Source organism: Pavona decussata, unplaced genomic scaffold (assembly GCF_977016875.1).
Source record: "Pavona decussata unplaced genomic scaffold, jaPavDecu1.1 SCAFFOLD_76, whole genome shotgun sequence".
Lineage (NCBI taxonomy): Eukaryota > Metazoa > Cnidaria > Anthozoa > Scleractinia > Agariciidae > Pavona > Pavona decussata.
In genome coordinates, this window is record NW_028145494.1 from 1,823,565 (window position 1) to 1,838,845 (window position 15,281).

General features: G+C 38.8%; 1 protein-coding gene and 4 non-coding genes across 5 annotated transcripts; 3 read left to right on the plus strand and 2 right to left on the minus strand.

The window, feature by feature from the left end:
* Positions 1-1,370: 1,370 nt before the first annotated feature.
* Positions 1,371-1,450, plus strand: Trnaf-gaa (transfer RNA phenylalanine (anticodon GAA)). Its single transcript has one exon. It is a non-coding gene; the product is annotated as a tRNA-Phe (tRNA).
* Positions 1,451-4,328: 2,878 nt separating this feature from the next.
* Trnaf-gaa (transfer RNA phenylalanine (anticodon GAA)) lies at positions 4,329-4,408 on the plus strand. The gene has a single exon. It is a non-coding gene; the product is annotated as a tRNA-Phe (tRNA).
* Positions 4,409-7,340: 2,932 nt separating this feature from the next.
* On the plus strand, positions 7,341-7,416 carry Trnaf-gaa (transfer RNA phenylalanine (anticodon GAA)). The gene has a single exon. It is a non-coding gene; the product is annotated as a tRNA-Phe (tRNA).
* Positions 7,417-9,387: 1,971 nt separating this feature from the next.
* Positions 9,388-9,467, minus strand: Trnaf-gaa (transfer RNA phenylalanine (anticodon GAA)). Its single transcript has one exon. It is a non-coding gene; the product is annotated as a tRNA-Phe (tRNA).
* Positions 9,468-9,969: 502 nt separating this feature from the next.
* Positions 9,970-15,191, minus strand: LOC146476593 (co-chaperone protein HGH1 homolog). Its single transcript, XM_085114473.1, has 3 exons — positions 14,540-15,191; positions 13,125-13,315; positions 9,970-10,926 (listed from the first exon to the last, which is right to left on the minus strand). The coding sequence occupies exons 1-3, from the start codon at positions 15,189-15,191 to the stop codon at positions 10,687-10,689; spliced, it is 1,083 nt and encodes a 360-aa protein (XP_084970599.1). The 3' UTR covers positions 9,970-10,686.
* Positions 15,192-15,281: the final 90 nt, after the last annotated feature.

Here is a 15,281-nt window from a genome sequence, read left to right on the forward strand (position 1 = left end):
GAAGTTCTTTGAAGCCACTTTCTTCACGTTTTGAGCCACATTGGTCAGTTTTCGATAGACATTTTATTCAATTTATTCTAGAATACAATAATTAGGACCTAAGCCCCCCCCCCCCCCCCCCATGGGTTGATTTTTGTGATGTCATTCTGATAGACTATTTGTGAAATGGAAAGAACCTCTGATATTATCATTGGATTTTGACAAATAAAGTTTTTGATAAGAAGCAATGTGCGAATTTTTAATCTCTAACAACCAAAAAAGGTACAAAAAGCAGAAAAAATTTTGCCAACTTTTCGGCAACTTTTTGGAAATTCAGCAAGATTTTGGCAACTTTTAGACACTTTCATCGGCAACTTTTTTGGGATTCATCGGCAACTTGTGGCTAACCCTATTGACCCGCCTAGGCGAGCCGAAGTGTTTATATGGAGAAACGTTGGCTAGGAGGGAAAAAAGGTGACCTGGTGTTGCGTTTGAAAAGGAGGAACTGTTGATAAAGAAAAAGACAGCAAAGAATAAATAAGAAGACGAAAATTAATCTTCAAACCGACGTTCAGATGCTGATTAAAAGGTACGGTTTCGAGTCTTTCTTTGTTGAGATATTTTTTCTTTCTTTGTCAACTGTTTTCTACTGTCATGTCAGGCCACCAGACATTTTCATACATAACATCGTGCGAGTATATTTAAAAGTAACGGTACCGGACTCAAAATGTTGCTTATGGTGTTTGCCGCATCAAGGAATTGGTCTCTCTAGAAAAAAAGATCAGGAAATAACAGAGCCATCCGGCTTCTTTTTGAACCATAAAACAGTTATTGCTTTAGTATCAAAAAAGGTGGTCTTATTACGAAGCTTTCCTTCAATAGGTCTCAATACAGTTCTCTTTGTTGAACAGCAGTATTGTTAAAATTTGAGAGAACCATCTCTTGGGGATCTCGTCCATTATTCAATCCTGCTAAGAGAGGCTCTGGCTGTAGAGTGGCATTATCCATAATCAAAGGCCGCTCTTAGCATTATATCAGTTTGTCTTCATAAAAAGAAACCGTTTACTGTTTTCTCCAATATTGGCCCTAATTCTTAAGTTCAGGCGAGTGACAGGCGTTGGGAGTTTCTCAGTCAGATTGCTCCTTTCCTATTCCTGAGTAAAGAGAGTGAACGTGAAATTAGCTGGTACAAAAATTCTACCTGTTGGGACAAATCAATTAAACTACACTTTTCCTTAATTTTTCGTTTTCTAGGGCAAATTTGTGATTTGGTTTTCACGGGGAAGCAATTACAACCCTCGAAGTATCGGAGTATTCAACAAAGTCACATAGCACTGAATCGGAACTGCTCTGTTCAAGATGGTTCCTTGTTTACATTACTCCTACCTGTTGCCGAGATAGCTCAGTTGGGAGAGCGTCAGACTGAAGTTCTGAAGGTCCCTGGTTCAAATCCGGAGAGTTCGCTTGAGCCCTGAACAATCCCGGGTCTCGGCAAAGTGTTTTACTGTTTTTAACTACATTCACTAGGTTAGTAGGTGATTTAATTTTTTTTTAATTTACGAAGATTTTTCTTTCGCTAACGAATTATTTTAAATGTGATTCTCAGCTTTCATAATATTAGGTTAAAATTCTTGCCTTCAATGCATAACCAACATTGCACTGTACAAATTCTAATTTTATTATGATCCTACTATAAAGAACCTGTGCGTGTATAATGTAGCTTTCTTTCCACCAAGATCTCCCATAACTTGTCTGGCAACAACCAACGCGGAAACAATATTATACTTGATTCTGTGGAATCAATTTCTTTTTAAATTTGAGCTGCTTCGACACGTAAGCTTTATATGTGCTATTTTTTTTTGTACGAGTTTTTTAAATTTGGCTACTTGGAATAAAATGAAAATAATTTTTCGCATGTAGAGAAGAAAAAAGATTGCCGAGACCCGGGATTTTTCAGAGCTCATACGAACTCTCCGAAATACGAAATCTTCAGTCTGACGCTCTCCCAACTGAGCTATCTCGGCAACGGATGGTAATTGGGTCAAAAACAAGTTTAATCGAACATGTACAACAACGACAACAAAATCTCAAAAAACTGAGTGGCACTTTGAAAGGAACGCAAAAAGGAAAAGAAAGAAAAACAAAACGATCCAAAACTAATATAACTTATAAAAATTGTCCATCATCGGCGAAGGAATAATGGCGAGAATTATGTAAATTTTGGAACTTTTTTGGCAATTTTTTTTACCTTTCGTTTCTACACGCATATATCTCACAACAAGGCATATACAGCAAAGCAAATAGGACGCGTAAATCAGAATGAGAACGATAACTTTCAGAATTGACCTCTGACATTTTGGATCGGATAAAAACAAACATGACGGCCGCCTTGAATGTTTTAAAGTTGGTCAAAGTTAGGCCCAGTTCAGACGCCGAACTTTTCATGAGCCGAACTTTTCTTCAAATTAAGGTCGGCCCAAATCGAGAAAATCCCGCCTTTTGATTCAGACGCCGAACTTAATTAGCCGAACTTAATTTACTTGAAGCAAACCAATCGAAACGTCAGCGTTTATTATTATTATTATTATTATTATTATTATTATTATTATTATTATTTTTAATTTTTTTTATTTGAAATACGTTATAATAATTTATGCATTATGTTGGGCTCATAAAAAGTTCGGCGTCTGAATCAAAGCCGTTTCAAAGCCGAAATATCCGGCTGAGCCAGGCTACCCGTTCCAAATTGAAACAGCCGTTCTCAACTGATTCAGACGCCGCCTAAATTATATTTGTGTTTAAAATTCCATTATTTCTATTATTCATCGCTTGCTGCATTTGTTTGTTGTTCTTCATTAAACTTGATATGATCTTGTTTCAGGTCCTCCATGCCCCGCTCAGGTTCATCTCCTATTAGCACGTGAATCACGTTACCACATGCCTTCTTCCCCTCGTCATCAGTCTCCCGATTATATATGCATATATAATTGGGCTTAATATGTAAGCTGAGCTGTGCGGAAATCTTTCCATCTAATCTTTAATTTTAAGATTAAATTAAAATTGTAACCCAAAAGTTCAACTTACCGGTAATGTCACTTCATCAACATATTCCTGTAGTATTTCCAGTTGTGTTCCATCTTCCTCTGGCGACACCATAACCGCATTTGGTTAATCCATCCATTTATCCACGTCATTCCGTGTATTTAAGAAGGAACATGACGTTTAATTTGATTCATCGTCACCATAAACACAGCCGTGAATAGAACTTCGATCAGTAATGAATACTTTGCAGTATTTTTAAAAGTCTAGACCATTCTTGTTGCAATAGTTCCGATTCGTACAATCCGCCATTTTGAACTGATGATGAAAGCGCGCGAACGGGAAATAACACAGGTTGCCCAACTTTATTCAGTAGCAGCTAGACGGAGAAAGGCGAAACAGGGCCACGGTTGGGATGGGGACGTTTGAAAAGGAGGAACGGTCGATAAAGAAAAAAACAGCAAAGACTAAATAAGAAGATGAAATTCCTACGTTCAGATACGGATTAAAAGGTACGGCTTTGAGTGTTTCTTTGTTGAGATATTTTTTCTTTCTTTGTCAACTGTTTTCTACTGTCATGACCACCAGACATTTTCATACATAGCGTCGTTCGAGTATATTTAAAAGTAACGCTTCGGGGCTCAAAATGTTGCTTATAGTATTTGCCGCATGAAGGAGGTGGTCTCTTTAGAAAATAAGATGAGGAAATAACAGAGCCATCCAGCTTCTTTTTGAACCACAAAACAGCTATTGCTTTAGTATCAAAAAAGGTGGTCTTATTACGAAGCTTTCCTTCAATAGGTCTCAATACAGTTCTCTTTGTTGAACAGCAGTATTGTTAAAATTTGAGAGAACCATCTCTTGGGGATCTCGTCCATTATTCCATCCTGCGAAGAGAGGCTCTGGTTGTAGGGTGGCATTATCCATAATCAAAGGCCGCTCTTAGCATTATATCAGTTTGTCCTTCTTCATAAAAAGAAACCGTTTACTGTTTTCTCCAATACTGGCCCAAATTCTTAAGTTCAGGCAAGCGACAGGCATTGGGAGTTTCTCAGTCAGATTGTTCCTTTCCCATTCCTGAGTAAGAAGAGTGAACGTAAAATTAGCTGGTACAAAAATTCTACGTGTTAGGACAAATCAATTAAACTACACTTTTCCTTAATTTTTCGTTTTCTAGGGCAAATTTGTGATTTGGTTTTCACGGGGAAGCAATTACAACCCTCGAAGTATCAGAGTATTCAACAGTCACGTAACACTTAATCGGAACTGCTCTGTTTAAGGTGGTTCCTTGTTTGCACTACCTAACCGTTGCCGAGATAGCTCAGTTGGGAGAGCGTCAGACTGAAGATCTGAAGGTCCCTGGTTCAAATCCGGATAGTTCGCTTGAGCCCTGAACAATCCCGGGTCTCGGCAAAGTGTTTTACTGTTTTTAACTACATTCACTAGGTTAGTAGGTGATTTAATTTTTTTTTAATTTACCAAGATTTTTCTTTCGCTAATGAATTATTTTAAATGTGATTCTCAGCTTTCATAATATTAGTTTAAAGTTCTTGCCTTCAATGCATAACCAACATTGCACTGTACAAATTCTAATTTTATTATGATCCTACTATAAAGAACCTGTGCGTGTATAATGTAGCTTTCTTCCCTTATTTCAGTTAATTATTTATTCCACCAAGATCTCCCATAACTTGTCTGGCAACAACCAATGCGGAAACAATATTATACTTTATTCTGTGGAATCACTTTCTTTTTAAATTTGAGCTGCTTCGACACGTAAGCTTTATATGTGCAATTTTTTTTTTGTACGAGTTTTTTAAATTTGGCTACATGGAATAAAATGAAAATAATTTTTCGCATGTAGAGAAGAAAAAAGATTGCCGAGACCCGGGATTTTTCAGAGCTCATACGAACTCTCCGAAATACGAAATCTTCAGTCTGACGCTCTCCCAACTGAGCTATCTCGGCAACGGATGGTAATTGGGTCAAAAACAAGTTTAATCGAACATGTACAACAACGACAACAAAATCTCAAAAAACTGAGTGGCACTTTGAAAGGAACGCAAAAAGGAAAAGAAAGAAAAACAAAACGATCCAAAACTAATATAACTTATAAAAATAGTCCATGATCGGCGAAGGAAGAATGGCGAGAATTATGTAAATTTTGGAACTTTCTTGGCAATTTTTTTTTACCTTTCGTTTCTACACGCATATATCTCACAACAAGGCGTATACAGCAAAGCAAATAGGACGCGGAAATCAGAACGAGAACGATAACTTTCAGAATTGACCTCTGACATTTTGGATCGGATAAAAACAAACATGACGGCGGCCTTGAATGTTTTAAAGTTGGTCAAAGTTAGGCCCAGTTCAGACGCCGAACTTTTCATGAGCCGAACTTAATTCAAATTAAGGTCGGCCTAAATCACGAAAATCCCGCCTTTTGATTCAGACGCCGAACTTAATTAGCCGAACTTAATTTACTTGAAGCAAAACCAATCGAAACGTCAGCGTTTATTATTATTATTATTATTATTATTATTATTATTATTTTTAATTTTTTTTATTTGAAATATGTTATAATAATTTATGCATTATGCTGGGCTCATGAAAAGTTCGGCGTCTGAATCAAAGCCGTTTCAAAGCCGAAATATCCGGCTGAGCCAGGCGGGAAGAACGGCTACCCGTTCCAAATTGAAATAGCCGTTCTCAACTGATTCAGACGCCGCCTAAATTATATTTGTGTTTAAAATTCCATTATTTCTATTATTCATCGCTTGCTGCATTTGTTTGTTGTTCTTCATTAAACTTGATATGATCTGGAATCTGAACTTGTTTCAGGTCCTCCATGCCCCGCTCAGGTTCATCTCCTATTAGCACGTGAATCACGTTATCACATGCCTTCTTCCCCTCGTCATCAGTCTCCCAATTATATATGCATATATAATTGAGCTTAATATGTAAGCTGAGCTGTGCGGAAATCTTTCCATCTAATCTTTAATTTTAAGATTAAATTAAAATTGTAACCCAAAAGTTTCACTTACTGGTAATGTGACTTCATCAACATATTCCTGCAGTATTTCCAGTTGTGTTCCATCTTCCTCTGGCGACACCATAACCGCATTTGGTTAATCCATCCATTTATCCACGTCATTCCGTGTATTTAAGAAGGAACATGACGTTTAATTTGATTCATCGTCACCATAAACACAGCCGTGAATAGAACTTCGATCAGTAATGAATACTTTGCAGTATTTTTAAAAGTCTAGACCATTCTTGTTGCAGTAGTTCCGATTCGTACAATCCCCCATTTTGAACTGATGATGAAAGCGCGCGAACTGGAAATAGCACAGGTTGCCCAACTTTATTCAGTAGCAGCCAGACGGAGAAAGGCGAAACAGGGCCAGGGTTGGGAGGGGGACGTTTGAAAAGGAGGAACGGTCGATAAAGAAAAAAACAGCAAAGACTAAATAAGAAGATGAAATTTCGTCTTCAAACCTACGTTCAGATACGGATTAAAAGGTACGGTTTTGAGTGTTTCTTTGTTGAGATATTTTTTCTTTCTTTGTCAACTGTTTTCTACTGTCATGACCACCAGACATTTTCATACATAGCGTCGTTCGAGTATATTTAAAAGTAACGCTTCGGGGCTCAAAATGTTGCTTATAGTATTTGCCGCATGAAGGAGGTGGTTTCTTTAGAAAATAAGATGAGGAAATAACAGAGCCATCCAGCTTCTTTTTGAACCACAAAACAGCTATTGCTTTAGTATCAAAAAAGGTGGTCTTATTACGAAGCTTTCCTTCAAGAAGTCTCAATACAGTTCTCTTTGTTGAACAGCAGTATTGCTAAAATTTGAGAGAACCATCTCTTGGGGATCTCGTCCATTATTCCATCCTGCGAAGAGAGGCTCTTGTTGTAGGGTGGCATTATCCATAATCAAAGGCCGCTCTTAGCATTATATCAGTTTGTCCTTCTTCATAAAAAGAAACCGTTTACTGTTTTCTCCAATACTGGCCCAAATTCTTAAGTTCAGGCGAGCGACAGGCATTGGGAGTTTCTCAGTCAGATTGTTCCTTTCCCATTCCTGAGTAAGAAGAGTGAACGTAAAATTAGCTGGTACAAAAATTCTACGTGTTGGGACAAATCAATTAAACTACACTTTTCCTTATTTTTTCGTTTTCTAGGGCAAATTTGTGATTTGGTTTTCAAGGGGGAAGCAATTACAACCCTCGAAGTATCAGAGTATTCAACAGTCACATAGCACTGAATCGGAACTGCTCTGTTCAAGATGGTTCCTTGTTTACATTACTCCTACCTGTTGCCGAGATAGCTCAGTTGGGAGAGCGTCAGACTGAAGATCTGAAGGTCCCTGGTTCAAATCCGGAGAGTTCGCATGAACTCTGAACAATCCCGGGTCTCGGCAAAGTGTTTTACTGTTTTTAACTACATTCACTAGGTTAGTAGGTGATTTAATTTTTTTTTTAATTTACCAAGATTTTTCTTTCGCCAATGAATTATTTTAAATGTGATTCTCAGCTTTCATAATATTAGTTTAAAGTTCTTGCCTTCAATGCATAACCAACATTGCACTATACAAATTCTAATTACGCGGGATGCCCCGAGGGGGCATACCGTGTCTTAAAACGGGTCGATTTCTTTTTACGCGGGATGCCCTGAGGGGGCATACCGTGTCTAAAAACGGGACGATTTCTTTTTCTTCGTCGTAGCTTCAAATCGGTACATTAATTTATTCATTAAACTCACCCCTCTCCTACTCGGGGTGTATTGTTCTGATTGTCTTCAACAGAAGCAGGCCAATCAAAATCCATTCTTGTCGCCTATATCGCGAGGGAGGGGACCCACTCACCCCTACCTGTGTGACGTCAACGCATCATTTGATCTATTTATTAAAAACGGATTAAATTTGGGGCGATATTGTTTATAACATGTTCTGGACTCAAGTGTGCCGTTTTCAAACGGAAATTTCACCATTTTGAAGCGGCAAATCGAAAGAATAACTTCTAAGAAGCACTCGACATTGAAAACGGTAGAAATTGGTGAGTTCATGGCGAAGGAAACGTGCTTTGTTTGACAGTCCTTGACCACGACGCGAGACTAAAAAGAGGTCATTGAGAAGCTTACGTTATCGTAATGGAATTCCACACATTTCCGGTGAAAGTCTGAGTCCCGTAACACAAGGAAAACAACGTAACGCGATCGTCGTGACTCAAACTATTCCATTAGCAAGGATAGTTTTATCAATCGGCGAAGCATACAGTTGGAAAAAATGAATCAGCCCCAGCATCACGCGTAATGCCAGTAAAGCAGGCATCTTGTTTTTTTTTTTTTTTCTTCGTAGTAGCTACAAATCGGTACATTAATTTATTCATTAAACTCTCCCCTCTCCTACTCGGGATGTATTGTTCTGATTGTCTTCAACAAAGGCAGGCCAATCAAAATCCATTCTTGTCGCTTATATCGTGAGGGAGGGGACCCACTCACCCCTACCTGTGTGACGTCAATGCATCATTTGATATATTTATTAATGACGGATTAAATAGTCGCGCCATATTGTTTTAACATGTTCTGGACTCAAGTGTGCCGTTTTCAAACGGAAATTTCACCATTTTGAAGCGGTAAATCGAAAGAATAACTTCTAAGAAGCACCCGACACGTAAAACGGTGGAAATTGGTGAGTTCCTGGCGAAGGAATCGTGCTTTGTTTGACAGTCTTAGACCACGACGCGAGACTGAAAAGAGGACATTGAGAAGCTTACGTTATCGTAATGGAATTTCACAAATTTTCCGTAGCCTCCCACGCAGACGTTCTTGGGGGTTCGTCACGCGTTCCTGCCCTAAGAACGTCTGCGTGGGAGGCTTAAATTTCCGGTGATACTCTGAGTCGCGTAACACAAAGGAAACAACGTAACGCGATCGTCGTGACTTAAACTATTCCACTAGCAAGGATAGTCTTATCAATCGGCAAAGCATACAGTTGGAATAAATGAATCAGCCCCAGCATCACGCGTAATGCCAGTGTAGCAGGCATCTTGTTGTTATATTATGATCCTACTATAAAGAACCTGTGCGTGTATAATGTAGCTTTCTGCCCTGATTTCAGTTAATTATTTATTCCACCAAGGTCTCCCATAACTTATCTGGCAACAACCAATGCGGAAACAATATTATACTTGATTCTGTGGAATCAATTTCCTTTTAAATTTGAGCTGCTTCGACACGTAAGCTTACGTGCTATTTTTTTTTTGTATTTTATGAGTTTTGGAGGTTTGGCTACTTGGAATAAAATGAAATTAATTTTTCGCATGTAGAGAAGAAAAAAGATTGCCGAGACCCGGGACTTTTCAGAGCTCATACGAACTCTCCGGATTTGAACCAGGGACCTTCAGATCTTCAGTCTGACGCTCTCCCAACTGAGCTATCTCGGCAACGGATAGCAATGAGTGAAATAAAAACAATTGTAATCGAACATGTACAAAAACAACAACAAAATCTCAAAAAACTGCGTGGCACTTTGAAAGGAACGCAAAACGAAAAGAAAGAAAAACAAAACGATCCAAAACTAATATAACTTATAAAAATAGTCCATCATCGGCGAAGGAAGAATGGCGAGAATTATGTAAATTGTGGAACTTTTTTGGCAATTTTTTTTTTTTTTACCTTTTGTTTCTACATGCATATATCTCACAACAAGGCATACTAGTGACAGCAAAGCAAATAGGACGCGTAAATCAGAACGAGAACGATAACTTTCAGAATTGACCTCTGACATTTTGAATCGGATAAAAGCAAACATGACGGCAGCCTTGAATGTTTTAAAGTTGGTCAAAGTTACCGACTACTGTCGAATTTTAAACCGAATCTTTAATCTTTAACTGACGTTGCCTTCATATTTTTTTTTTTTTTTTACTTTATCCTCACATTTAACCATTTTAGATTTAAGTTACTTTAATTCCACTTGTATTGGTGATGTTTGATTCCTTTACATATTTTCCTTCTTCATAATCATACAAAGATGCCAACTAATAAAAGACTTTGGTCGAAGACCGAGTTATCGACCGGAAGCTGATGAAAGAACGGCGCAAATATAAGAAAATAAAAACATATATATTGCGTGACAGAGAAACGCCACCGACAATCAGCCGAGAATCAAGGTAGTGTTTTTCATTCTCCAGTTGCAATGAGAATAGACCTTTATGACGGTAATTCAAATTTTGGTGTAACGAAAATCCACTGTGAAACCTCTGGAAAGAGCACATTGAAAAGAGTAAAACGCAAGTTCTTGAAGAACCCCGTCTCACGACTGCCATGTTAATACACTGAGTCTTGTTATCACAACTTCTTTTTCGTGGTCCAAATAGAAACAAGAAACTCACTCAGTTTGTAATCGGAACACGTCGTTAACAAGACCATTCTCGTTAATGCGACGACTACAGGTGTCTTTTGGATTTCCAAAGTGTCATTCAGTCCTTTCTAAATTAATCCCGACCAAATACGACCACTCTATCGAACTCTAACTACAAGGTTACTTAAACTCTTCAGACCGTCAATGGAAAACGATACAGAGTCGAGGAACTTTCATACAAGATATGTGATAAGATTCGTCACTGTTTTAAATTATACTTGGGTTTAAAAATGCCATTATTTCTATTTTTCATCGCTTGCTGCATTTGTTTGCTGTTCTTCATCAAACTTGATATGCTCTGGAATCTGAACTTGTTTCAGGTCCTCCATGCCCTGCTCAGGTTCATCTCCTATTAGCACGTGAATGACGTTACCACATGCCTTCTTCGCCTCGTCATCAGTCTCCCAATTATGTAACTCGCGGAGGATAATGTAAGCATTGTTGTTTCTCATGACTTCTCTACCGTGTTTTGTGGCACAAAGCTAGCAAAAAGAAATACAGAATCACAGATTAAGAGCGGACCACGAGCTGGTGTGATTTGCTTACCAGCAGGAATATTTTTATGGTCAATTGAAGTGGGCGAGTTGTGGGGCTTTTCATCCGAGGTTTTCAAGGGAAGGTGTTGTTAATAGTAGTTCAGGCCCCAGTTGTTCAAAGGCCGGATAACTTTATACGCTGGATAAGGCACTATTCAGGGTCTAAAATATACTTTACGTCAAACGTTGTCCGAGGTTTTCGTACACTCCCAAACTTTACTGTGGTTAGAGTGTGCATATTCGCTTGTACAAGAGCAAATACTGAAATCTTTGCACAGATTGAAAGTGTCGGAGAGTGACTTATCCACAGCATAAAGTTATCCGGCCTTTGAACTACTGGAACCTGACCACAATCTGATCGAAGGCTAGTGAACCAAGACTGTGCTATTGTTTTGTTTAGTACATAGACAAGAAATTTTTAACCCATTTTGTTGTCATTTTGGAGGATTTGTTCTCAAAAATGTTTTCTAGAACACATTTGCCCTAACTCAATACAGGAATACAATGAGAAGTAAAGTTTTTGTTTAATGAAGTTAATGGAAAATAACAATTCTGGGTTAGGGGAGGGAGTTTTGGTCTTCAGTCTAGTACAGGCTTGCAAAATGCAGCAGAACTTGGTCTGGTCTAGGGTGAGGGTATCAGAGTAATTACAAAACCTTTGGATGCAGGGGACCACACGACGCAACATAATCTGTTCTGAATACGTTCTAATTTAAACTTTTAACAGCCGTTAGGTTTTCTGATTGTAAATCTGGCCCTGAAGAAGACTAGTTGTACTACACTGTAGTTGAAATATTGGCCCAAATAAAGAAGCCCTTCGCCGTAGAGTCAGCCCTGCAATCAGTTTGGTTTCAGAGCCCCAGCTGACACCTCTAGCCAAAAAAATTTTAGCATAGCCTCCAGAACTTGAACCACTGTCCCTCTGATCTTTTGACCAAATGTCTAATCAACTGTGTGATGTGCTAACCACCACACCACTGTACCCCAGTGCCAGGAGTTAACCCTCTCAGCCCCAGTATCAACACATATTTTCTCCTCACTGTCCTCCATACAGGGCTTCTGATAGGGTGCGAAAAAAAATTGGAAATTATGCGGCACTGTTAAGTCTCATTATGCGGCAAGAAAGGTCTATTATGCGGCAAATTATGCGATTTCATTTTATCTAATTTAACCTTCTTTTATTTGGTCTAAGAGGAGCACAATCTATGTTTTGCTGTTCAACAAGCAATTAGAGCATGGAAAAATGAAAAAACAGCTGAAATAAATCATTTGTTGCCTCATTTCAAATTATTGAAAATCAGATATTGCTAATTTGGTCAAGTCAGCATTTGTTGCTCCCCCCCCGCCCCCCCCCCCCCGCGCATTTTTTTCCCCATTCCGCTTGTGTGACTCAGCTTCAAGGTGCTTGTCAACCACAAACTTTCGAAGATGATCAACCACTGAAGTATTTACAGGAAGGTGCGATCTTTTTTTCTCCTGCGAAGAAGCGCTCGGCGTTTTAACAACAAACTTATCCATAATGAAGAAAATGGCTAGATATTGCAGGCGACTAACGAGCAGTTTTCCAACTTTAAAATATATCAATGATTGTAATTGGTGTATTTACATAAAAGCATTGTTTATTCTGTGCCAGTGATCACTCGCTTAATATTGAAAACCAGCACCAGGTCCCCAGCATGAAAAATGAAGCATAGAATGCCTGTTTGTTCGCTAAATCAACAAACGAACGCTTCCAGGTGATTTTTGACGTATTTTGAAACAAAAAACTCCTTGAGATAATGTTTAAATTATCAGAGAACTTAAGATTAAGGGAGATTTTTGCTCTTTTTTTCTTAAATTGTGGGATTTTGTACAAATTCTGTGATTTTTCATGAATTATGCGATTTGTTGCGATTTTAGGTCAATTATGCGAAATCGCAACATCGCATAATATCAGAAGCCCTGTCCATATATTTCTTATGCTGCTAATTGGGAGAATTTGTCTGAAAATCAAGGCATTTCATCTTTGGTGATTATTTCCTTTATTCTCCTGACTTAAATGTTGAATCAAGCAGTGACATTGTAAGGAGAAATTAGATGTTGGTCACTACTGGGGCATTATAAGGGTTAAGGTATTAAACTCAACTCAAAACAAACCCACCCACCTGGAGTAAGGCTTCCAGCAGCATCTTCCTGATATCAGGGTCAGCTTCTCTCTGTTTTGTATCATCTAGATACTGAAGGTCAGGGGGGAGTTTCTCCATTTCATCTTCAGGAAATTCTTCTGGGCCTGCCAGTGGGAGCAAAAAGTGTGGCAGGATATCCACAGCCTCGCTTAAAAGCCATTCATGGGATTCTGGAGAGAAAAAGTTTCAAAAGAAATGATTTGATGTCATGCTAATACATAAAGATAAAGATCTTATTCATAAATGGTGGCCAATAAGTTATTCTTTTGTGTTCATGAAAATTAGCCTTAACAGCCATTGGCATGCACAAAATTCAATAGAATATTTTCTCTAAGATGAGGTCAGAAGTACGAATTAACATTATTTGGAAAAGAATAATAAATCAGCCGGCTACCATTTACATGTATGAGAAAGGCCCATTGAGTAAAAGTAAGACGTTCTAGGCCCAGTGTGTTTTAAAGCTAATTAACATTAATCCCTGATTAAAAGTTAACCAAGGTTTTCATTTCACTCATTCAAAATGTTTTTAGAAGCTAATTTTCAGCTAATGGTATTCAAGATTACTTATTGAACTTGAATCAAATACATGTTAACCCACGATTAGCTTAATCAGGCTTTGAACAACTGGGCCCTGGTGCTTTGTATACATTCATGGTAGACACCAGCCCAGATTCACCAGAAAAGATAGTCCTTTGTATGCTTTGAAACCTTATTCATCTGTTGGGCTAATCTGTTCTGGGGTGGGGAGGGGGGGTGTAGTTCTCCATGGAATTTCTGATGGGGGTGTATGGCTTGGTCTTCCAAACTCTATATTTCAGACCAAAATATGTAATTTTTTGGTTGTCTTTTCCAGACCTGGCCTCTAAATTCATACCAATTTTCACACCTAGTTTCTAGTAGTCTCCCTTGCAGCCGTTTTTTGGGCCGTCATGCAATGCTCCCCCCAAAGAAAGCTTCTTTTGGGGGGAGCGTTGCCTGACAGCCCAAAAAACAGCTGGGAGGGAGACTAGGTTTCTAGAATCCATACCAGTTTTTCAGACTTTCAGACCACAATGATTAAAATCTTTACCCTATTTCAGACCCCAAAAGCTAAAAAACTACACCTTTTGGTGAAGCACATAGCTATAAAGCTTATAAAGGGTATTACAACCCACCCCCCCCCCCCTCCCGTCTTCCCTGGGGATCTGCTCTATTAATATAAGTGAATAGGTACCATCGCAGATCCCATCCCTCTCCTTGGAGGGTAGAATACTGAGATGGATGGGATTCGGGTGGGATAATCAATCAATCAATCAATCAATCAATCAATCAATCAATCAATCAATCAATCAATCAATCCATCCATCCATCCATCCACTGATGGATTGATTGATAGGTCAATAAATATCACTGACCTGTTTCGAAGCAACAGTTTTTTAATGTCCCAACAATCCCTCCTCTTTTTGTTAGGGAAGCATTGTACGTGGTGAAAGGTAAAAGACGTTGGATAACGCAGCGATCTTTATCCAAAATAAAATCTCGGGATTCTTGTAACTGCGTCAAATTGGATAGAAAAGTTGCAAGATAGTGTAATTTACAATGAGGATTATAGTTCTCCTTGCACAAAACTTCTACGATCTTGTACAAACTGCAATCCACAGAGCTCTTGGTAACTTTTAAGACCTCCTTACATCCCGTTTCTTTTCTTGTTACATTGGAGAGAATCATGGCCGCCTTCCCTGCATGTTCGCTGGATGGATCGAGCGCGTAGTTTAAAAATGGCTCAATGAAGTTGTATTCCAAAAGCTTTTCGGAGATCAATATTTCTGCGGACAGATTCACAAGCACCGAAAAGGCAACACCACAGATTTTTGAATTGGAATCTTTGGTCAGATCGAGAAGTCGTCTTAAGTATTCATCGTTTTCCTTGAGAAAGTTCTTGCCGCTATCAGAACCAGAGAGCCCGAGGATGTAGTCCAAGGCCAGTACTTTAACGTCTTCACGTGCATCTAAAGAAAGAAACGGTAAAAGCTCTTTCACAGCCTTTTGGTCGACCTGGTCCGCCATGACGGATTCTCGACGGAAGTCTGGGTCCAAATAATCTACTCTCCCCAAGCCTTCGCTCGGGTTCGATTCCTGTTGGTTCGCGCGCTTTGC